This window comes from Lytechinus variegatus, chromosome 8, assembly GCF_018143015.1.
Source record: "Lytechinus variegatus isolate NC3 chromosome 8, Lvar_3.0, whole genome shotgun sequence".
NCBI classification, from domain to species: domain Eukaryota; kingdom Metazoa; phylum Echinodermata; class Echinoidea; order Temnopleuroida; family Toxopneustidae; genus Lytechinus; species Lytechinus variegatus.
This window is the reverse complement of record NC_054747.1, coordinates 26,578,708-26,592,894: the sequence shown is the minus strand read 5'-3', so window position 1 is coordinate 26,592,894 and position 14,187 is coordinate 26,578,708. Positions and strand designations below refer to the sequence as shown.

Here is a 14,187-nt window from a genome sequence, read left to right as displayed (position 1 = left end):
GTTTGAAAGCGGGCGCTCTTTTGTCAGTAGGCGTAAGTGTGATATGATTTTCTTCATGTACATTTGTACATGTGTCAAAGTATTTAGTATACGACATATCCTTGGTTATTATACAGCTGTAGACATCTTTTCAAAGTAAATACAAAAATAAACAATCCTGGGGTGATATTCTGAAAATTGTCTTAAATATTATTGCAATTTTAGTAAGATAACAGCTCGCTAAATTGCCTCATATCGGTGTTCTGGAAATTGTCTTATCTCTGTAAGGACGTCCCCTGCCTCTTTTTTTATCTCTGAGATGCCCAATATTTTATCATAAACCAATCAATAAATTCTGCATATGCTTAGGTCAACCAGTAGAAGCGTCTCTTCTGAAAAATATTTGAGCGCATTCTTTAAAAGTTGGCGTAATTTCCCTTCGCCCCCCCCATGCTTATGCTTTTTTGTGCGCTTCTGTGCTAAAATACATTTAGCTGTTGTTCTCAAAGAAATAATTTCTCTGAAAAGATTCATCATCTCGACTACTAATTTTTGATTTCGAAAAAATCTGCCAATACGTAGTTATAATGTGTTTGCAATGTCTCCTTTTGTTGAACATGATGTTCTTTTTTATTCTTTCATAGAAAGATTTTATCAAAAATCAAACACGAAAGCAATTCAATTTACAGAAAAAACATGAAGCTAACACGTTTACAACAACTCTCCATGCGTACTATTATTTAATGATAAAACAAAATTATGATGTTTTTAACCAAGAAGCCTTTCAATTTCACAATAGCGTTTCAATACGTTCTTAAAAGAGCTAAAACGCAACCGATTACCCTTACAACGTGTCGAAAAAAAATAAAATATTTAGCATAAAGAATATAACGATTTACAGTAGAGTATTGAGAGTCAGGGCAACCAAAAAGAAATAAATTCTTTTTCAAATGCACGTCATTGTTTAAATAAGAGGTTTGGAAGTTTTGAATAAATTGTTGAGTTACAGGGCAGTCCCAAAATGTGAAATACTTTCAACAGAGGAAGAACAAAATGTATATATATTAGATTCAAGACAAGTCAATATCCTAAAGAGGTTTGTTCACCCCCATTATACAATTGAAAAGTTTATATTGAAAGTAGCGGATTTTTTTTGAAAGACAGCATTTAAAGGGAATTATATACCATTTGTTCCAATTATTAACCGGTTCATTTAAAATGGATGCCAATTTTGATTGCGAAGTAGGGGACTTCTTGAGTGTTCTACTCTGAACAAGATGATGACTAAAACGTTTCTATTTATTGGGTATTGCAGAAATCAATGAATAATATTCAAGATAATTACAATTAATTTTGTATTTTTGTTAAAAAGTTGCATGTGAGAGAAAACTGTTTGGTCCATCCATTAAATGTTCAATACTGATGATCCCATTTTTAAGCCAAAGTTGTTTATATATAACTTTCCCATCTACTTTGATCAATGAGTTATTCCATAACATTTGATTCTTTATATTCAAATCGGATAAATTAGGAGAGAATGTTAAACAACTCCAATTAATTAAAATTTCTCGAATGAATTTATTTTTGATTTGTTATATTTTGGGATCATCGTATTTTAAATTACATGTCCAAAACGATTTTCCTCCAACATGTCTAAAGGTGACCAAGTTGTGTTCGAAAAAAACATTTCCATTCTTCTTTTTTTCTGTGCTCATATAACTTTTAACCCACGCAATTTTCAAGCCAGAAATTACAGAAGGCAAATGTAACATTTTCAATTCACCTTGACTATAGTCTCTACTAATTGTAAGACGACTGATTTTACCCGGTATTTCATTCCAAATAAAAGCGTAAGTTAAATTTTCTCATTCTTTCACAAAATCTTCTGGAGGTTTTGGTAATACAGACAATAGAAATATAATTTGAGAAAGGCCGAGAGACTTCAAAACAGTTATTTTCCCTATTGGAGTTAAATTTCTCATTTTCCATACTCTTAAAACATTCTTTATTTTTTAAAGCTTTGGAATAAAATTCAATTCAAATATGTATTTTAAGTCAGGTGAAAGATATACTCCTAATAATCAAAATGGGCCATTGGGAATTCTTAATCCGGAAAAGGATATGTCTGGAGGATGTGCTTTATAATAACCAAGTGCCACAATTTCAGAATTTATTTCGAATAATACAAAGCCCTTAAAAAAACCTTAAATTCATCAAAAATATACATAATGAGTTTAAGAGACTTGACGTCATTTATATAAAAGAGTTAAGCTTCATTTCTATTCCATTCACTGTTATACCTTTAATATCACTGTTTCCCCTTATCCATAAACACATCATTTCTTTACAAATGATATTAAGAAGAAGACTTAAAGGGCAGCCCTGCCTTACTTCACATGAAATTTGAAAAAAATCTGAAGCATGTCCATTATTCAAAATACAATAATATATATAATTGTACTTAAGTCTAATCCATAATATCAAATCTTCACCAAAACTAAAATATTTCAAAGCTTACCTTTTCTATGTCGGCCATTAACATAAAACCTGGAATATCATGTTCATTTGTAAATTCAATCATATCTAAGGTAAAGCGAATATTTTCACCAATATACCGACCACGTAAAATGGATTACAAATGAGGTCGTTTCAATTTATTTATTTATTTTGTTTTATTTACCTAGGGTAGTCTCTTCAGTATACAACTGCTTTGCAAGAGAGCCCTGTTAAATGTAAACAAACATATTACAATATTATACAATGTAAAAGAGTAAAACATTACATACAACATACAGCAACTATAAAAACCAGAGAACAACAACAAATCACACCAGCATGATAAAATAGAAATACTTAAAAATGGAGTAATGCAGTAAAATCAGTTAACGCCAGTTAACGTCATAATGGCGATCTTATCATCGGTTTATTATAAACAAAGTAAAAAAAAAATGCTAAACGGGTAAACACATATAAAAATATAGATTACAATAAAACATTTAAAGAAAGAAAAACAACAACAGCAACAATTCCTCCCCATCCCCAACCCCACTAAAAGCCCACTATGACTATCACATATGATTATATCGGAATTCAGTTAAAATGTATTCAGTTTACTTTAAAATGAACTAAAATTCTAAACTTAGTTGTTTACAATGCTTCTTAAATATGACAAATGATCCACAAGTTTGTATATTTAAAGGAAGGGTATTAAAAATGACGATTGCTTGATAAGAAAAAGTTGATTTCATATATTCTGTTCTAGGTGTTGGGACATGTAAAGGATTGGTTGCAGCATATCTTGTAGAGTAATAAATTGGTCTAAAGCAAACGAGTCTCGTTAGATACATTGGTACAAGGTTATTAATTATTTTATACATCATTATACAGTAATTGAATTTTATACGTTGTTGAACGGATTGCCAATTTAGGGTATGTAACAGAACCTTAGTTGGTGTATATCTATCGACATTCAAAATCATTCTAGCGTATCTATTTTGAGCTCGTTGCAGTTTGGTAATATTATGCTTCGTTGAGGTTCCCCAAATAATACTGCAATAATCAAGGTGTGGTACAAACATAGAATAGTATAAATCAGTTACTGTTTTCTGTGTTAGATAAATCTTAATTCGACGTATACATGCAGTGAAACGAGAGAGTTTGCTTACAAGTGCATCAATATGTTTTGACCATTTCATCGAAGAATCAATAATTACTCCTAGGTATTTTACGTTGTCAACTGTTTCTAAGTATGAGTTATTACATGAAATATTGATTTTGCATTTGTTAATCCTTTTAGTCGTACCAAATACCATAACTTTGGTTTTTTCGACATTAATATACATTTGATTTACCCTCATCCAATCAACTATCATATTAAATTGAGATTGAAGTGTTATTTCTAAATTTTCTTTGTTTTTTGATTTACAAAAAATAACGGTATCATCTGCATATAACGATATTTTATTAAGTGGCATATTGATAGTTTCACAAATATCATTAATATATAAGCTAAAAATCAATGGCCCAAGGGTTGAGCCTTGGGGAATTCCTGTTTTAACAAAGAGAGGATCACTTAAAACATTATTAATGGAGACACGTTGTATTCTATTTGTTAAATATGATTGGAACCACTTATATTCAGTACCTCGTATACCATACAATAACATTTTTTTTAATAGTTTATCATGCGGAATCACATCGAAAGCTTTCCGAAGGTCTAAAAATACAGCACCCGTTAGGTAGCCAGAGCTCATATTTTGCAGAAAGAGTTGCGTTTAAACGCAGGTCAAAAAATCAAACGCAAGTCCCAAATGCGCGCTGTTGATTGGTTGAAAATCAAGTTGCGCATGATTTTTAGAGTTGCGACCGATTGCAGCTCTTACAGCACCCGTTAGGTAGCCAGAGCTCATATTTTGTAAAATATATTCAGTGATGTCAAGGAGGCAAGAATTTGTGGAATGAAATGGTCGAAATCCCGATTGATTATCAGTAAGCAATGAATGGTCGTTTAAATATTCATACAGCTGTTTATGAATTCCCTTCTCAAGAATTTTTCCAACTACCGACAAAATCGATATAGGTCTGTAGTTCATTGGTTGTGACGTGTCACCACTTTTATGTATTGGTATTATTTTGGCTGATTTAAAATCATTTGGAACACAACCAGTTCTAAGTGAACAATTAAATATATAGGTTATAGGTCCTACAATAAAATCTGCAGCGTCTTTGATTAATCGAGGGTGAAGGTCATCGAGTCCATAGGCTTTAGTCGTATCAATATTTTTAAGCTCTTTCAATACAAATTCTTCACTTATTTCTGTAAAACAAAATATCGTATCAGCATCGGGTATATTTCTAATGCAAGGATCATCTACTTCACCAACATCTGCTTCTGTCCTTTGTGTGTCTGAATTACTAATTCTGTCTCTTACAGTATTGAATATATTATTGAAAATATTACCAATTTCATTACTATTCTCTATGATTTTACCCTCAAATTGAAGATTATATTTATCATTGGTTTTACTTTTTGGCAAAAGCTCTTTTATTGTTTTCCATTTTTGTTTCAGATCACTTGAGAAATCTTTAAATTTATTGCTGTAATATTCACGTTTTAATTTTTTATTCATATTGTTTAATTTATTACGAATATGTTTATATTCAGACCAAAAGTAATTCATTTTCTCCATATCTCCAATAGATTTGAAATAGTCGAATTTAGATTTGTGAAATTCTCTGTTTCTTCTAAGAATTAAATATTCATTTGTTATCCATGGATCCAATTCTACTATTAATAGCTTGAATTAGAATGTTTTGTCCATCATAACATGAGAATTAATTAAAGTGTCTATGTAGACAAAAGTTACAAAGATCAACTTGTATCGTTGCTTCAATATCGGTTCTTTTTCTTTGAATGAGTAAAGGTAACTTCTGTAACATTTCACCGAAAGACTCCGTATCGCAAACAAGAACTTTGTGGCAGTAGAAATGTTTTCGCCAAACATAAGTAGAGTAAATATTGTTTTCCATACCTTTCGCAATTCGTTATTCAAAATAATTCCATGCCAATCAGATCAAGGAAGAACCAAATCATCGTCGTCGGGATCACGATGCACTTACGCTGTGACGATACGATCAATATGAGGAGGTCCTAAACACCGGTAGAAGACGTGGAAGGGGGTGTGGCAGTGGGTGTGTAGGAGAATATATGAACGCTGGTTCCTTCCCTGGAGTATCGTGCCTTGCCTGGGTTTCCCCGCGAGACGTTCTGTGTAGGCGAGTCAGCGGCGCTGGTCTTGGAGAATGGTGCTAAGTTGCCACGCCCTTGCCGCCATTTTCCGGCAGAGAAATAAAAACGTGCTCCCGAACGGAACACCGCGTTCCTTCCTTCATTCATTCATCCATTTTCTTCTTCTATTCTCTACCTCTTAACGTTAGATCATCGATGATATATATTCTTTCCCTTTCTAGCTTTTTTCTCTGCTGCGAAACAATGTAGGCCTACCTCTTGTCCTGATACGACAACATTTTTACCAGAAGATGGAGTGGCAGGTTCTTCACTTGAGGGCCGTACCGATGGGCTCGTTCTATCTGTGGGTGTTCCATATCAAAATACTCAGTAAGAAAATGATTTACAACTTCCATGGGGTTCTCATTGGGATGAAATGGTACCCCAACGATTCTAAAGTTATATCTCCTGGAGAAACGCTCCAACTTGTTTTTGGCTAGCTCTGCCATTTCAAGACGGGATTCATGGGTCGAAATGCGTGATCATAAATCCTACACCTGTTTCTCGAGAGGAGTAACCTTCTTCTCCAATTCCGTTGTGCAACATCCTGAAAAGCTAGAGACTCCTCAAAACTAGAAAGCATTGACCGAATGTCAGAAATCCCTTGTCTAACAAAGTTTTCAAAGTCGGAAGGTGGGGGGTTGTAGCCCCCCCCCCCCCCTATATGCAGTGGATATCAAACAAAGTCTCTCCGTTTCTTCTCTCAAAGATGGGAATAACCAACAGAAGGAAGTTGGCTTTGAACTTTATGGAGATTGCTACAATGTCCTCAACCCGGATTTGGAAGAGATATAAAGCCATCTTACAAAAATTGAGTAGCTGGAGGTGGCATCACGTCCTGATGCTACTGGCACATAGCCATATTGGGAATAATGGGACGAAATGGATGGCAGGAGGACCTCAACTGAAGATCTGAATGTTCTGGAGGACATTCCTGTGCACAAAGTGTGCTTTGATTATCTCCTAATGCTTGGTTTCAGTGAATGCGTGTGTAGAGCGAATCTGCACTTCAACACATATCTCTTGATCTTGATTAGCCCAGCATGACCTACATTCAGTGCGTTCAATGTACCATTGAGAGTACAATGTTCAAATAGGGTCTCTTTCAACTGAAGGCATAAAACACAGCCAACGGACTATTTGAAATTGAGAAAACTGGGCACAAGCTAAATACGTCTCAGAGATGGTAATCAAAATGATGCTAATAAATTGCTAATTGTGTCTAAATTATCCTATACTACAAAGAGTTTCAGCTTTTTGGCGAACAAATACAAGCACTCATGCACATGTATCTTCTTAGCTTAATCAGTTAATATTGTTTTTCTATTCAGCTGCTAATAAATTTCAACGATCTCTCTACTTGTTTGATTCATCAAGAGTGTGATGGTGAGGAAAATGAATGAAGGCGCCCTTTACATTTTCAAGTACCAACATAGTATCCAATATTGGGGAAGCAGACGGTCTTGTCCTTTGTGCATGTTTTGATATATTGTTAAAAGTATGATTATTTATGAAAATAAATTTATTCCATAAAATAAATCTCCCTTCAAAGACTCTTTTGTTCAATCAAATGTAAAAAAACACACACATCAGATTTATCATATTTTCGAGTGTTTATACTGTAAAAAAACACGAAGGCGATATGATGGTTAATATAAACTACTTTATACGAAGCTCTATAGTTAATGATTACATATAATTCGATGTCATTGTCCTTACTTTCGGAAAGATGTTTTTGTCTCATTTTCCGATGATGAACTCTTGTTTCCAGGCAACGAAAAGAGATGAAGATCTCGTCTGGTTTTGTTGGATGATGAAACCAGAAGGTGCATTCGGAATTAAATCTTTAAAAACAGAAAAAAGATGATACGAACCGCAAAAAATGAATATAATGAGATGAATTCTAAAGATTAACTAAATGCTAAATCAACACAACAATATTTTCTGTAATAAGAGATTATTGATAGGATAACGTATATATTTCAGATTAAACCAAATTTTTCAATTTATTTATTCCTCATTTCCTATTCAGTTTAAAGTGAAACATATCAAGTTCAACTAGTTTACAATGTTTACAGACAGTATAATCCACAGGCCTAAAAAAATTATGATTCTCCATGTATGCAAATAAGTAATACAAATTACACAAAGGATTTCGAAATATATATTTTTTATTTGCTATTCGATTATTATAAAATAAAATATTTAAAAAATAGCTGTAAGCTTACACAAATAAAGGGAATTTAATACCGCACTTCCTGACCCATATTCTGATACAGCGGTGCATTTATAAACAGAATGATATTGGGAGAGTGGGTTTTGAATCCCAAGTACACTGGACGTTAGTGTTGCGTTTTCCGATATCGTCTCGATGAATCTGTAGTTATTGGTGTCCTTGGACACTACAGTTTCGTTGCAAAGCCAAACGAAGGTGGTGACAAGAGGCTTAGCGTCCGCTTTACATATCAACACGAGCTCCGTAGTCCCACTTGCTTTGCTCGATGTACGACGTCGGACAGCAATTGACACATCGGGAGCATCTACACCAGAGAGACAAAATGCAATTTGCTAGTAATGAATATGAAATAAAGTAAGCATACGGATCATAACAAACGAACAGTAATCAAAAATGATTGTTTTTCTTTGAAAGAGACAAGACGGAAAACACCACGTTGTCTAATTACTTTGTAAAAAAAGGGTTGAAGTGTCATTTTATATATCATTTGTCTCGTGGCGACGTTTATAGTTTTCTTTACAATTTTTAAAACGTGTACTAAACATGCGAGCAGAAAGAGCAGAAAAAAGCCAATGGGTCAACTAGGAAATAATGATTAAGGTCGATTGCATAAAAAAGGTTTCCTATCCATCCGACCAGCCAATCAGTCTTATCGAAGCTATTACTAAAACCAGAACTTACACGTTACGTTCAGAACCAAGCTTTGATTCACCGAACTAGCTTTGAGTGTTGTAGGTTGAAGTGCCCGGCAGAGAAGTTGTTTCCCATTGTCAAATCTCGTCGGCATTAGAGTAAGCGTGCTTTCAGCATCATATCGACCAGCTTTATTTTCACTTATGTTTAAAAATGAATCCTCTGTAAGATTTCTTGATCCGATGTACCAATGGATATGCGGTGCGGGGTATCCATTAACAGCTTTGCAGGATATATTTATTTCTATTTCGTCGTACAGATCCCCAAGGAAAGTCATTTTGATGCCTCCTGGCGGGCCTTTGAACGAAACGTAAAAAAAACGATATACATAATTTAATGCCGTAAAAGTAGGAAATAAGTTCGTGTTCAATACGCACCCGCTGAATGTATTTTGTAATTAATAGAAGTGGTCGAAAACACATCTTGCAAACGTTCATTTTCTTAGCTTTGGTGAAATCCTCAATGCCAGCGATGACGATGTGGCCCTTTTTAGCAATGAAAATTGTAAGAAATCCTAAACAATATTATTTAAAATATTTTTTTCAGCGTGTAAATGATCATGGTTAACATTGGATAACACCTAAAAAGGGAAAATATTTCATCAACATTGTGTATGAATAAGGAATGCAGTTTCAAAAATTGCAACGCTAAAGGGAAAAGAAAAACTCACCGTAAACGATTACTTTGGCATACACCAATTCCACCACAGATTCTTCAAGCGATGTGAAGCATTTAATGTACTGTCCATGATGCACAATGTTTAAGTGTAATGTTACAGTACCTTCAGTGTCAAACAGAGCGTCATCCAAAATGCTTCTTTCGCTTGAGATGTTTGGAAGAATTCTTTCGCCGAGACCATTGCCACTTTCTAACTGAAAGGATAGTTCAGTGGCTGGGAATGACCCAATACTTCTACATGTGATTGAAGTCGGTGAATCTTCTTGAACGTAAATGAGTCTTGTCCGGGACTGGATACCTCCAGTTGGAAAGAGGAACACACTCATAGGAAGAACTTCAAAGGAAAAGTGAAAGGGCGAGTCAAAGGAATAAAGAGAGACAGAGAAAGAGGAAAAGAGAAGGAATTGCAATAAAGAGTTGAACATTATCAACAGATGCTAAATGGCATGTAGAAATGGATGAATTTTATAAGAGACACGGGGTAAGCATTTTTGTTTTTTTGTATACATAGAACGATATTAACATCGGCAAATGAAATGAATATATTTGAAAGAAAAATAAATCGATTTGTCTAAGAGTAATATTGCTCAATGTAAAGCGGTTTGTGTAAAATGGGCGATGACAAGCTGGGAGTAAATGAGGCAGCCATCGGTATTCATAACCTATAGACAGATATATTTATACCAAGGTGATAGGTGATATCTCTTGTTTATACAAAATACCTACCATGTACATTCATATTTACTGTGCATTGAAGGTTTTTTGATAGTTCTTGATGTGATGCGATGCAGCGAATAATCTTTCCGTGGTCATCCCTTGAGGGAGTGATTGTCACGGCTTTCTGAGAGATGTAAAAGCTGTCTTGAATATCATCAGACTGATCGTGATGAACAACTGTTATATCATCAGGTAAACGCCATTCCAATACTGCAGTTGGCCTTGCTCCATATGCTTCACATGTGATGTCTTGTTGTTGGTCAGCTATTACGGTTAGGGAGATGTTGTTTGAGTAGTAAATGATGCCCTCTCCATCAATGATATAGAGCCAAGTGGGTGGAGCTTGCGATGAAAAAATATAATGCATTCACGTAAACTTAATGCATTCAAGTATTAGAGGCATCATTCTTTATTTTTGTAAAGCATTTTACGTAAAAGGATACATTCTTAGAAATACAATTATATAATAAGATGCCCTAGTAGAATATTCGAAGTTCCGTTGAAGTAACTATCATCCCTCATGTGGCCTACAAATAATTTAGGGGCCATATTCACGCATCTGTGCTAACTCCTGCATATTCACGTGAACAGTGCTCATTTGCTTCATACAAGCTACTTTCATGAAAGAAATTACACTTCACATCATACTTACAGCTTTGTGAAATGATAATTTCAAGGCAAAGACCGAGAATTAATTGCATTGAAATAGACGTCATCATTCAGTGATCATAGGCAACGTGACAACGTTCTGTCTCTTCAGATCGACAGTAGATTCTAAATGCAAGCAGAGTAAAAGAACCTGAAATTATGAAACATGAAATGTTTGGAAAATTAACAATGGCACTTCCTTATTTTCCCTCCTTTATAGATTCGGTTTCGCAAACTGTTTTAAATACCCATGAACATAGCAGGTAACACAAGTTGGTTAGATCGAAAGCGGGCGCTCTTTCGTCAGTGGGCTTGAGTATGATTATCATTATGCAAGAGGGTATCAACATATAGTATGCAGTATATATCATGGGTTTATGCGAGTGTAGAAATCTGTTCAAATTGAACACTAAAATGAACAAGCCTTTGTTTCATTGAACTCACATTCAAACAACGAGCAAAATAAAAGTATTTTATGTTATAACGAATGTAGTTTTATTTTTGTAAAACTAAGCTCAAACGCAATAAAAGTAGGGGAAAGCGATGTTCACAATTGAAGTGTGGAAAGTGATACTCCTATTTTTTTTCACACTGCTCCGTTTCTTGAAATCATATTCTTGTCCAAGTGATCGTTTCACTTCGTTCTAATTTTTATCAATCTCCGTTTTGGTTCTTGGAACTATTTACAAAAGTTTAATCATGTATGAGGATTTGTTTAACGACAACGTGCATATGGCCAATATAGCAATGTTCTCATACCCTAATGTTGATCCTGGTTGCCAGGCAACGAAAAGAGATGAAGATCTCGTCTGATTTCTTTGAATGATGAAATCAGATGGTGGATTCGGGATAAAATCTGTAAAACAGAAGAAAAGGGTTAAAAAAACATAACGGAATACGTTAATAACAAAAATGAAATATTAAATCAATACCGCAATATTTCTGTGCTAAGACATTATTGGTTGGATTAAATGAATATTTGATTTTGAAACAAAATGAAAATGTATTACTTCATTTATTCATTTTCTTGATTCGATTTGAAATACAGCATATCAAATTCACCTATTTTCCAATAAAAGCCACATGTCTAACAATGTTTTCTTTTTGTTTGGTATAAGACCAAAAACATCAAATATATGTATGTAAAACCACAGAGTATTTAGAATTATTTTGATCACATCACTTTATTTGTTATTATTTCAAGAGTAAATGAGAATAGTCAGCTTACACAAATAAAGTGAATTGAATTCTGCACTTCTTGAGTCGTATTCTGATAGAGCGGTGCATTTATAAACACAATGATATTTGGAGAGTGGGTTTTGAATCGCAAGTACGCTCGAGGTTAGTGTTGTATCTTCATATATAGTCTCGGTGAGTCTGTAGTTGGTGTCGTTAGACACTACAGTTTCGTTGCATAGCCAAACGAAGGTATTGACAGGAGGATTGGCGTCCGCTTTGCATGTCAACAAGAGCTTAGTAGTCCCACTTGCTTTGTTTGATGTAAGATGTCGAGCTTTAATTATCACAACGGGGAGATCTACATCACAGACACAAAATAGAAATTTGCTAGAAATAAACATGAAATAAGAAAATTGTAATAATCATGGGGACAGGATAAAGAGGGATGATAAAATCAAGGGCATGTACGTAAAAAGAAGCAAAACACAAAACAAAACATTGTACAATAACTTTCTGAAAAGAAGGTTGCAGTTCATTTTGGATAAAGTTTGTCTCGTTTCTACATTTACAGTGTGTGAACATAAAAAGAAATCCGAATAGTCAGGTTTTCTTTAGAAATATTGTTTAACACATAACAAGCATGACAAGCGGACAGCACAAGCAGAAAAAATTATCTTAAATAATCAAAAAGTCAACGAGGAAAGTGTTTAGACAGACAAGATCATTTGTAATTCAAACAGGTTAACTATTATTATCTATTCAACCAGTTCACCAGTCGTATTAAATGCAATTAAAAAATCACCACTTACATAATATGTTCATAACCAAGCTTTGATTCACCGAACGAGCTGGATGTGTTGTAGGTTGAACTGCCTCGCATAGAAGACTTTTCCCATGATCGAACCTCGTCGGTATTAGATTTAGGATGCTTTTAGCATCATATCGACCGGCTTCATTTTCAATAATGTTCAAAGCCGAATCCTCTGTAAGATTTCTTAATCCGATGTACCAATGGATAAGCGGTGCGGGGTATCCATTAACAGCCTTGCAGGTTACACTGACTTCTATGCCATCGTATAGGTTCATAGGGGAAGTAATCTTGATGCCTCCTGGTGGGCCTTTGAACGAAACGTAATTAGAATAGTAATATATACATTAGATCAATGTCGTAAACTGAAGAATATGTGTCAAAACTAACCCACATAACGTATTATTTTATTTGTCGGAGGGAGGAAACACACCCTGCACCCTTAGATAGCGTTTATCATCAATATCAGCGATGACGATGTGGCCCCTTTCAGAATATTGTAAGAAGCTGAAAATAACTATTTAGAATATACTTTATCATATAAATGTTGGCGGTCAACAACATATAACACCTAACATGGCAAGATATCGAAAAACATTTGAATGAGTTAAAGATGAAGTTTAAAAATGCCAATTAAAAAGGAGGAAGAAAAACTCACCATAAACGATTACTTTGGCGAACTTAAATCCAACTATGTGTTTTTCAAGTGATGCGTAGCAATAAATGTACTTCCCATGACGCTCAATATTTGGGTGAATGGTTATAGTACCCTCGGAGTCGAACAACTTATCGTCTAAAACACTTCTTTTGCTTGAGATATTTGCGCGAAGGGGGATATTGTCAGCTTGACCAGTACCCCCTACTAACTGAAATGATAGTTTGGTCGCTGGGAATGACCCAATACTTTTACAAGTGATTGAAGTCGGTGAATCTTCTTGAACGTTCAGGGCGGTTGAATGGTTCTGGTTTCCTCCAATTCGAAAGAGCAGCACATCCCTTGGGAGAACTTAAAGTCAAAACAAAATGAGACATTTTGAGTGAGTGAGATGGAGAACTAAGGAGAGGGGGGCGGGAGGGTCGTATTATGGATGGTATCGAATTTACACTTTGGTAAAATGATATTGAGGAGACTGAATGATTTAGTACATACATTAAAAACATTTTCCTGTATATTACGCATGCTATGTGGACATGAAAGCAAAATGCACAGATAATGTAAATCCATCTGCAAAGGAATAGATTCGCTAAGACATTTTATACACTGCAGTGGAGGAATCAACAGGCTCTCAAATGACTAAGAATGACTTCTACAAACAAAGACAACATATGACATACACACCATAAACATTGAGATGAACTGAGCGTAGTCGTTTATTTTGTAGTTCTGGGTGTGACACGATGCAGCTAAGAATCTTTTCGTGGTCATCCCTGGTGGGTGTGATTGTCACAGCTTTACGAGAG

The 14,187-nt window shown here is 34.7% G+C and overlaps 1 protein-coding gene across 2 annotated transcripts; it reads right to left on the bottom strand.

Moving 5' to 3' along the window:
• Positions 1-7,475: 7,475 nt before the first annotated feature.
• LOC121420255 (immunoglobulin superfamily member 10-like) lies at positions 7,476-11,556 on the bottom strand. 2 transcript variants are annotated; one of them, XM_041614829.1, is made up of 6 exons: positions 11,499-11,556; positions 10,101-10,433; positions 9,367-9,708; positions 8,685-8,993; positions 7,996-8,307; positions 7,476-7,611 (listed from the first exon to the last, which is right to left on the bottom strand). In XM_041614829.1, the coding sequence occupies exons 2-6, from the start codon at positions 10,111-10,113 to the stop codon at positions 7,508-7,510; spliced, it is 1,080 nt and encodes a 359-aa protein (XP_041470763.1). In that variant the 5' UTR covers positions 10,114-10,433; positions 11,499-11,556; the 3' UTR covers positions 7,476-7,507. The 2 variants fall into 2 exon arrangements, with proteins under 2 accessions (XP_041470763.1, XP_041470762.1); XM_041614828.1 differs by lacking the exon at positions 11,499-11,556 and adding an exon at positions 10,744-10,866.
• Between the last annotated feature and the right edge of the window lie 2,631 nt (positions 11,557-14,187).

Coding starts and splice junctions, on each gene's coding strand:
- LOC121420255 (XM_041614828.1), bottom strand. CDS start 10,810: ATGATGACGTCTATTTCAATGCAATTAATTCTCGGTCTTTGCCTTGAA. Junction 10,434..10,743: donor AATTATCATTTCACAAAGCT/GTAAGTATGATG, acceptor TTTCATCGCAAG/CTCCACCCACTTGGCTCTAT. Junction 8,994..9,366: donor TGCCAAAGTAATCGTTTACG/GTGAGTTTTTCT, acceptor TTTCGTTCAAAG/GCCCGCCAGGAGGCATCAAA.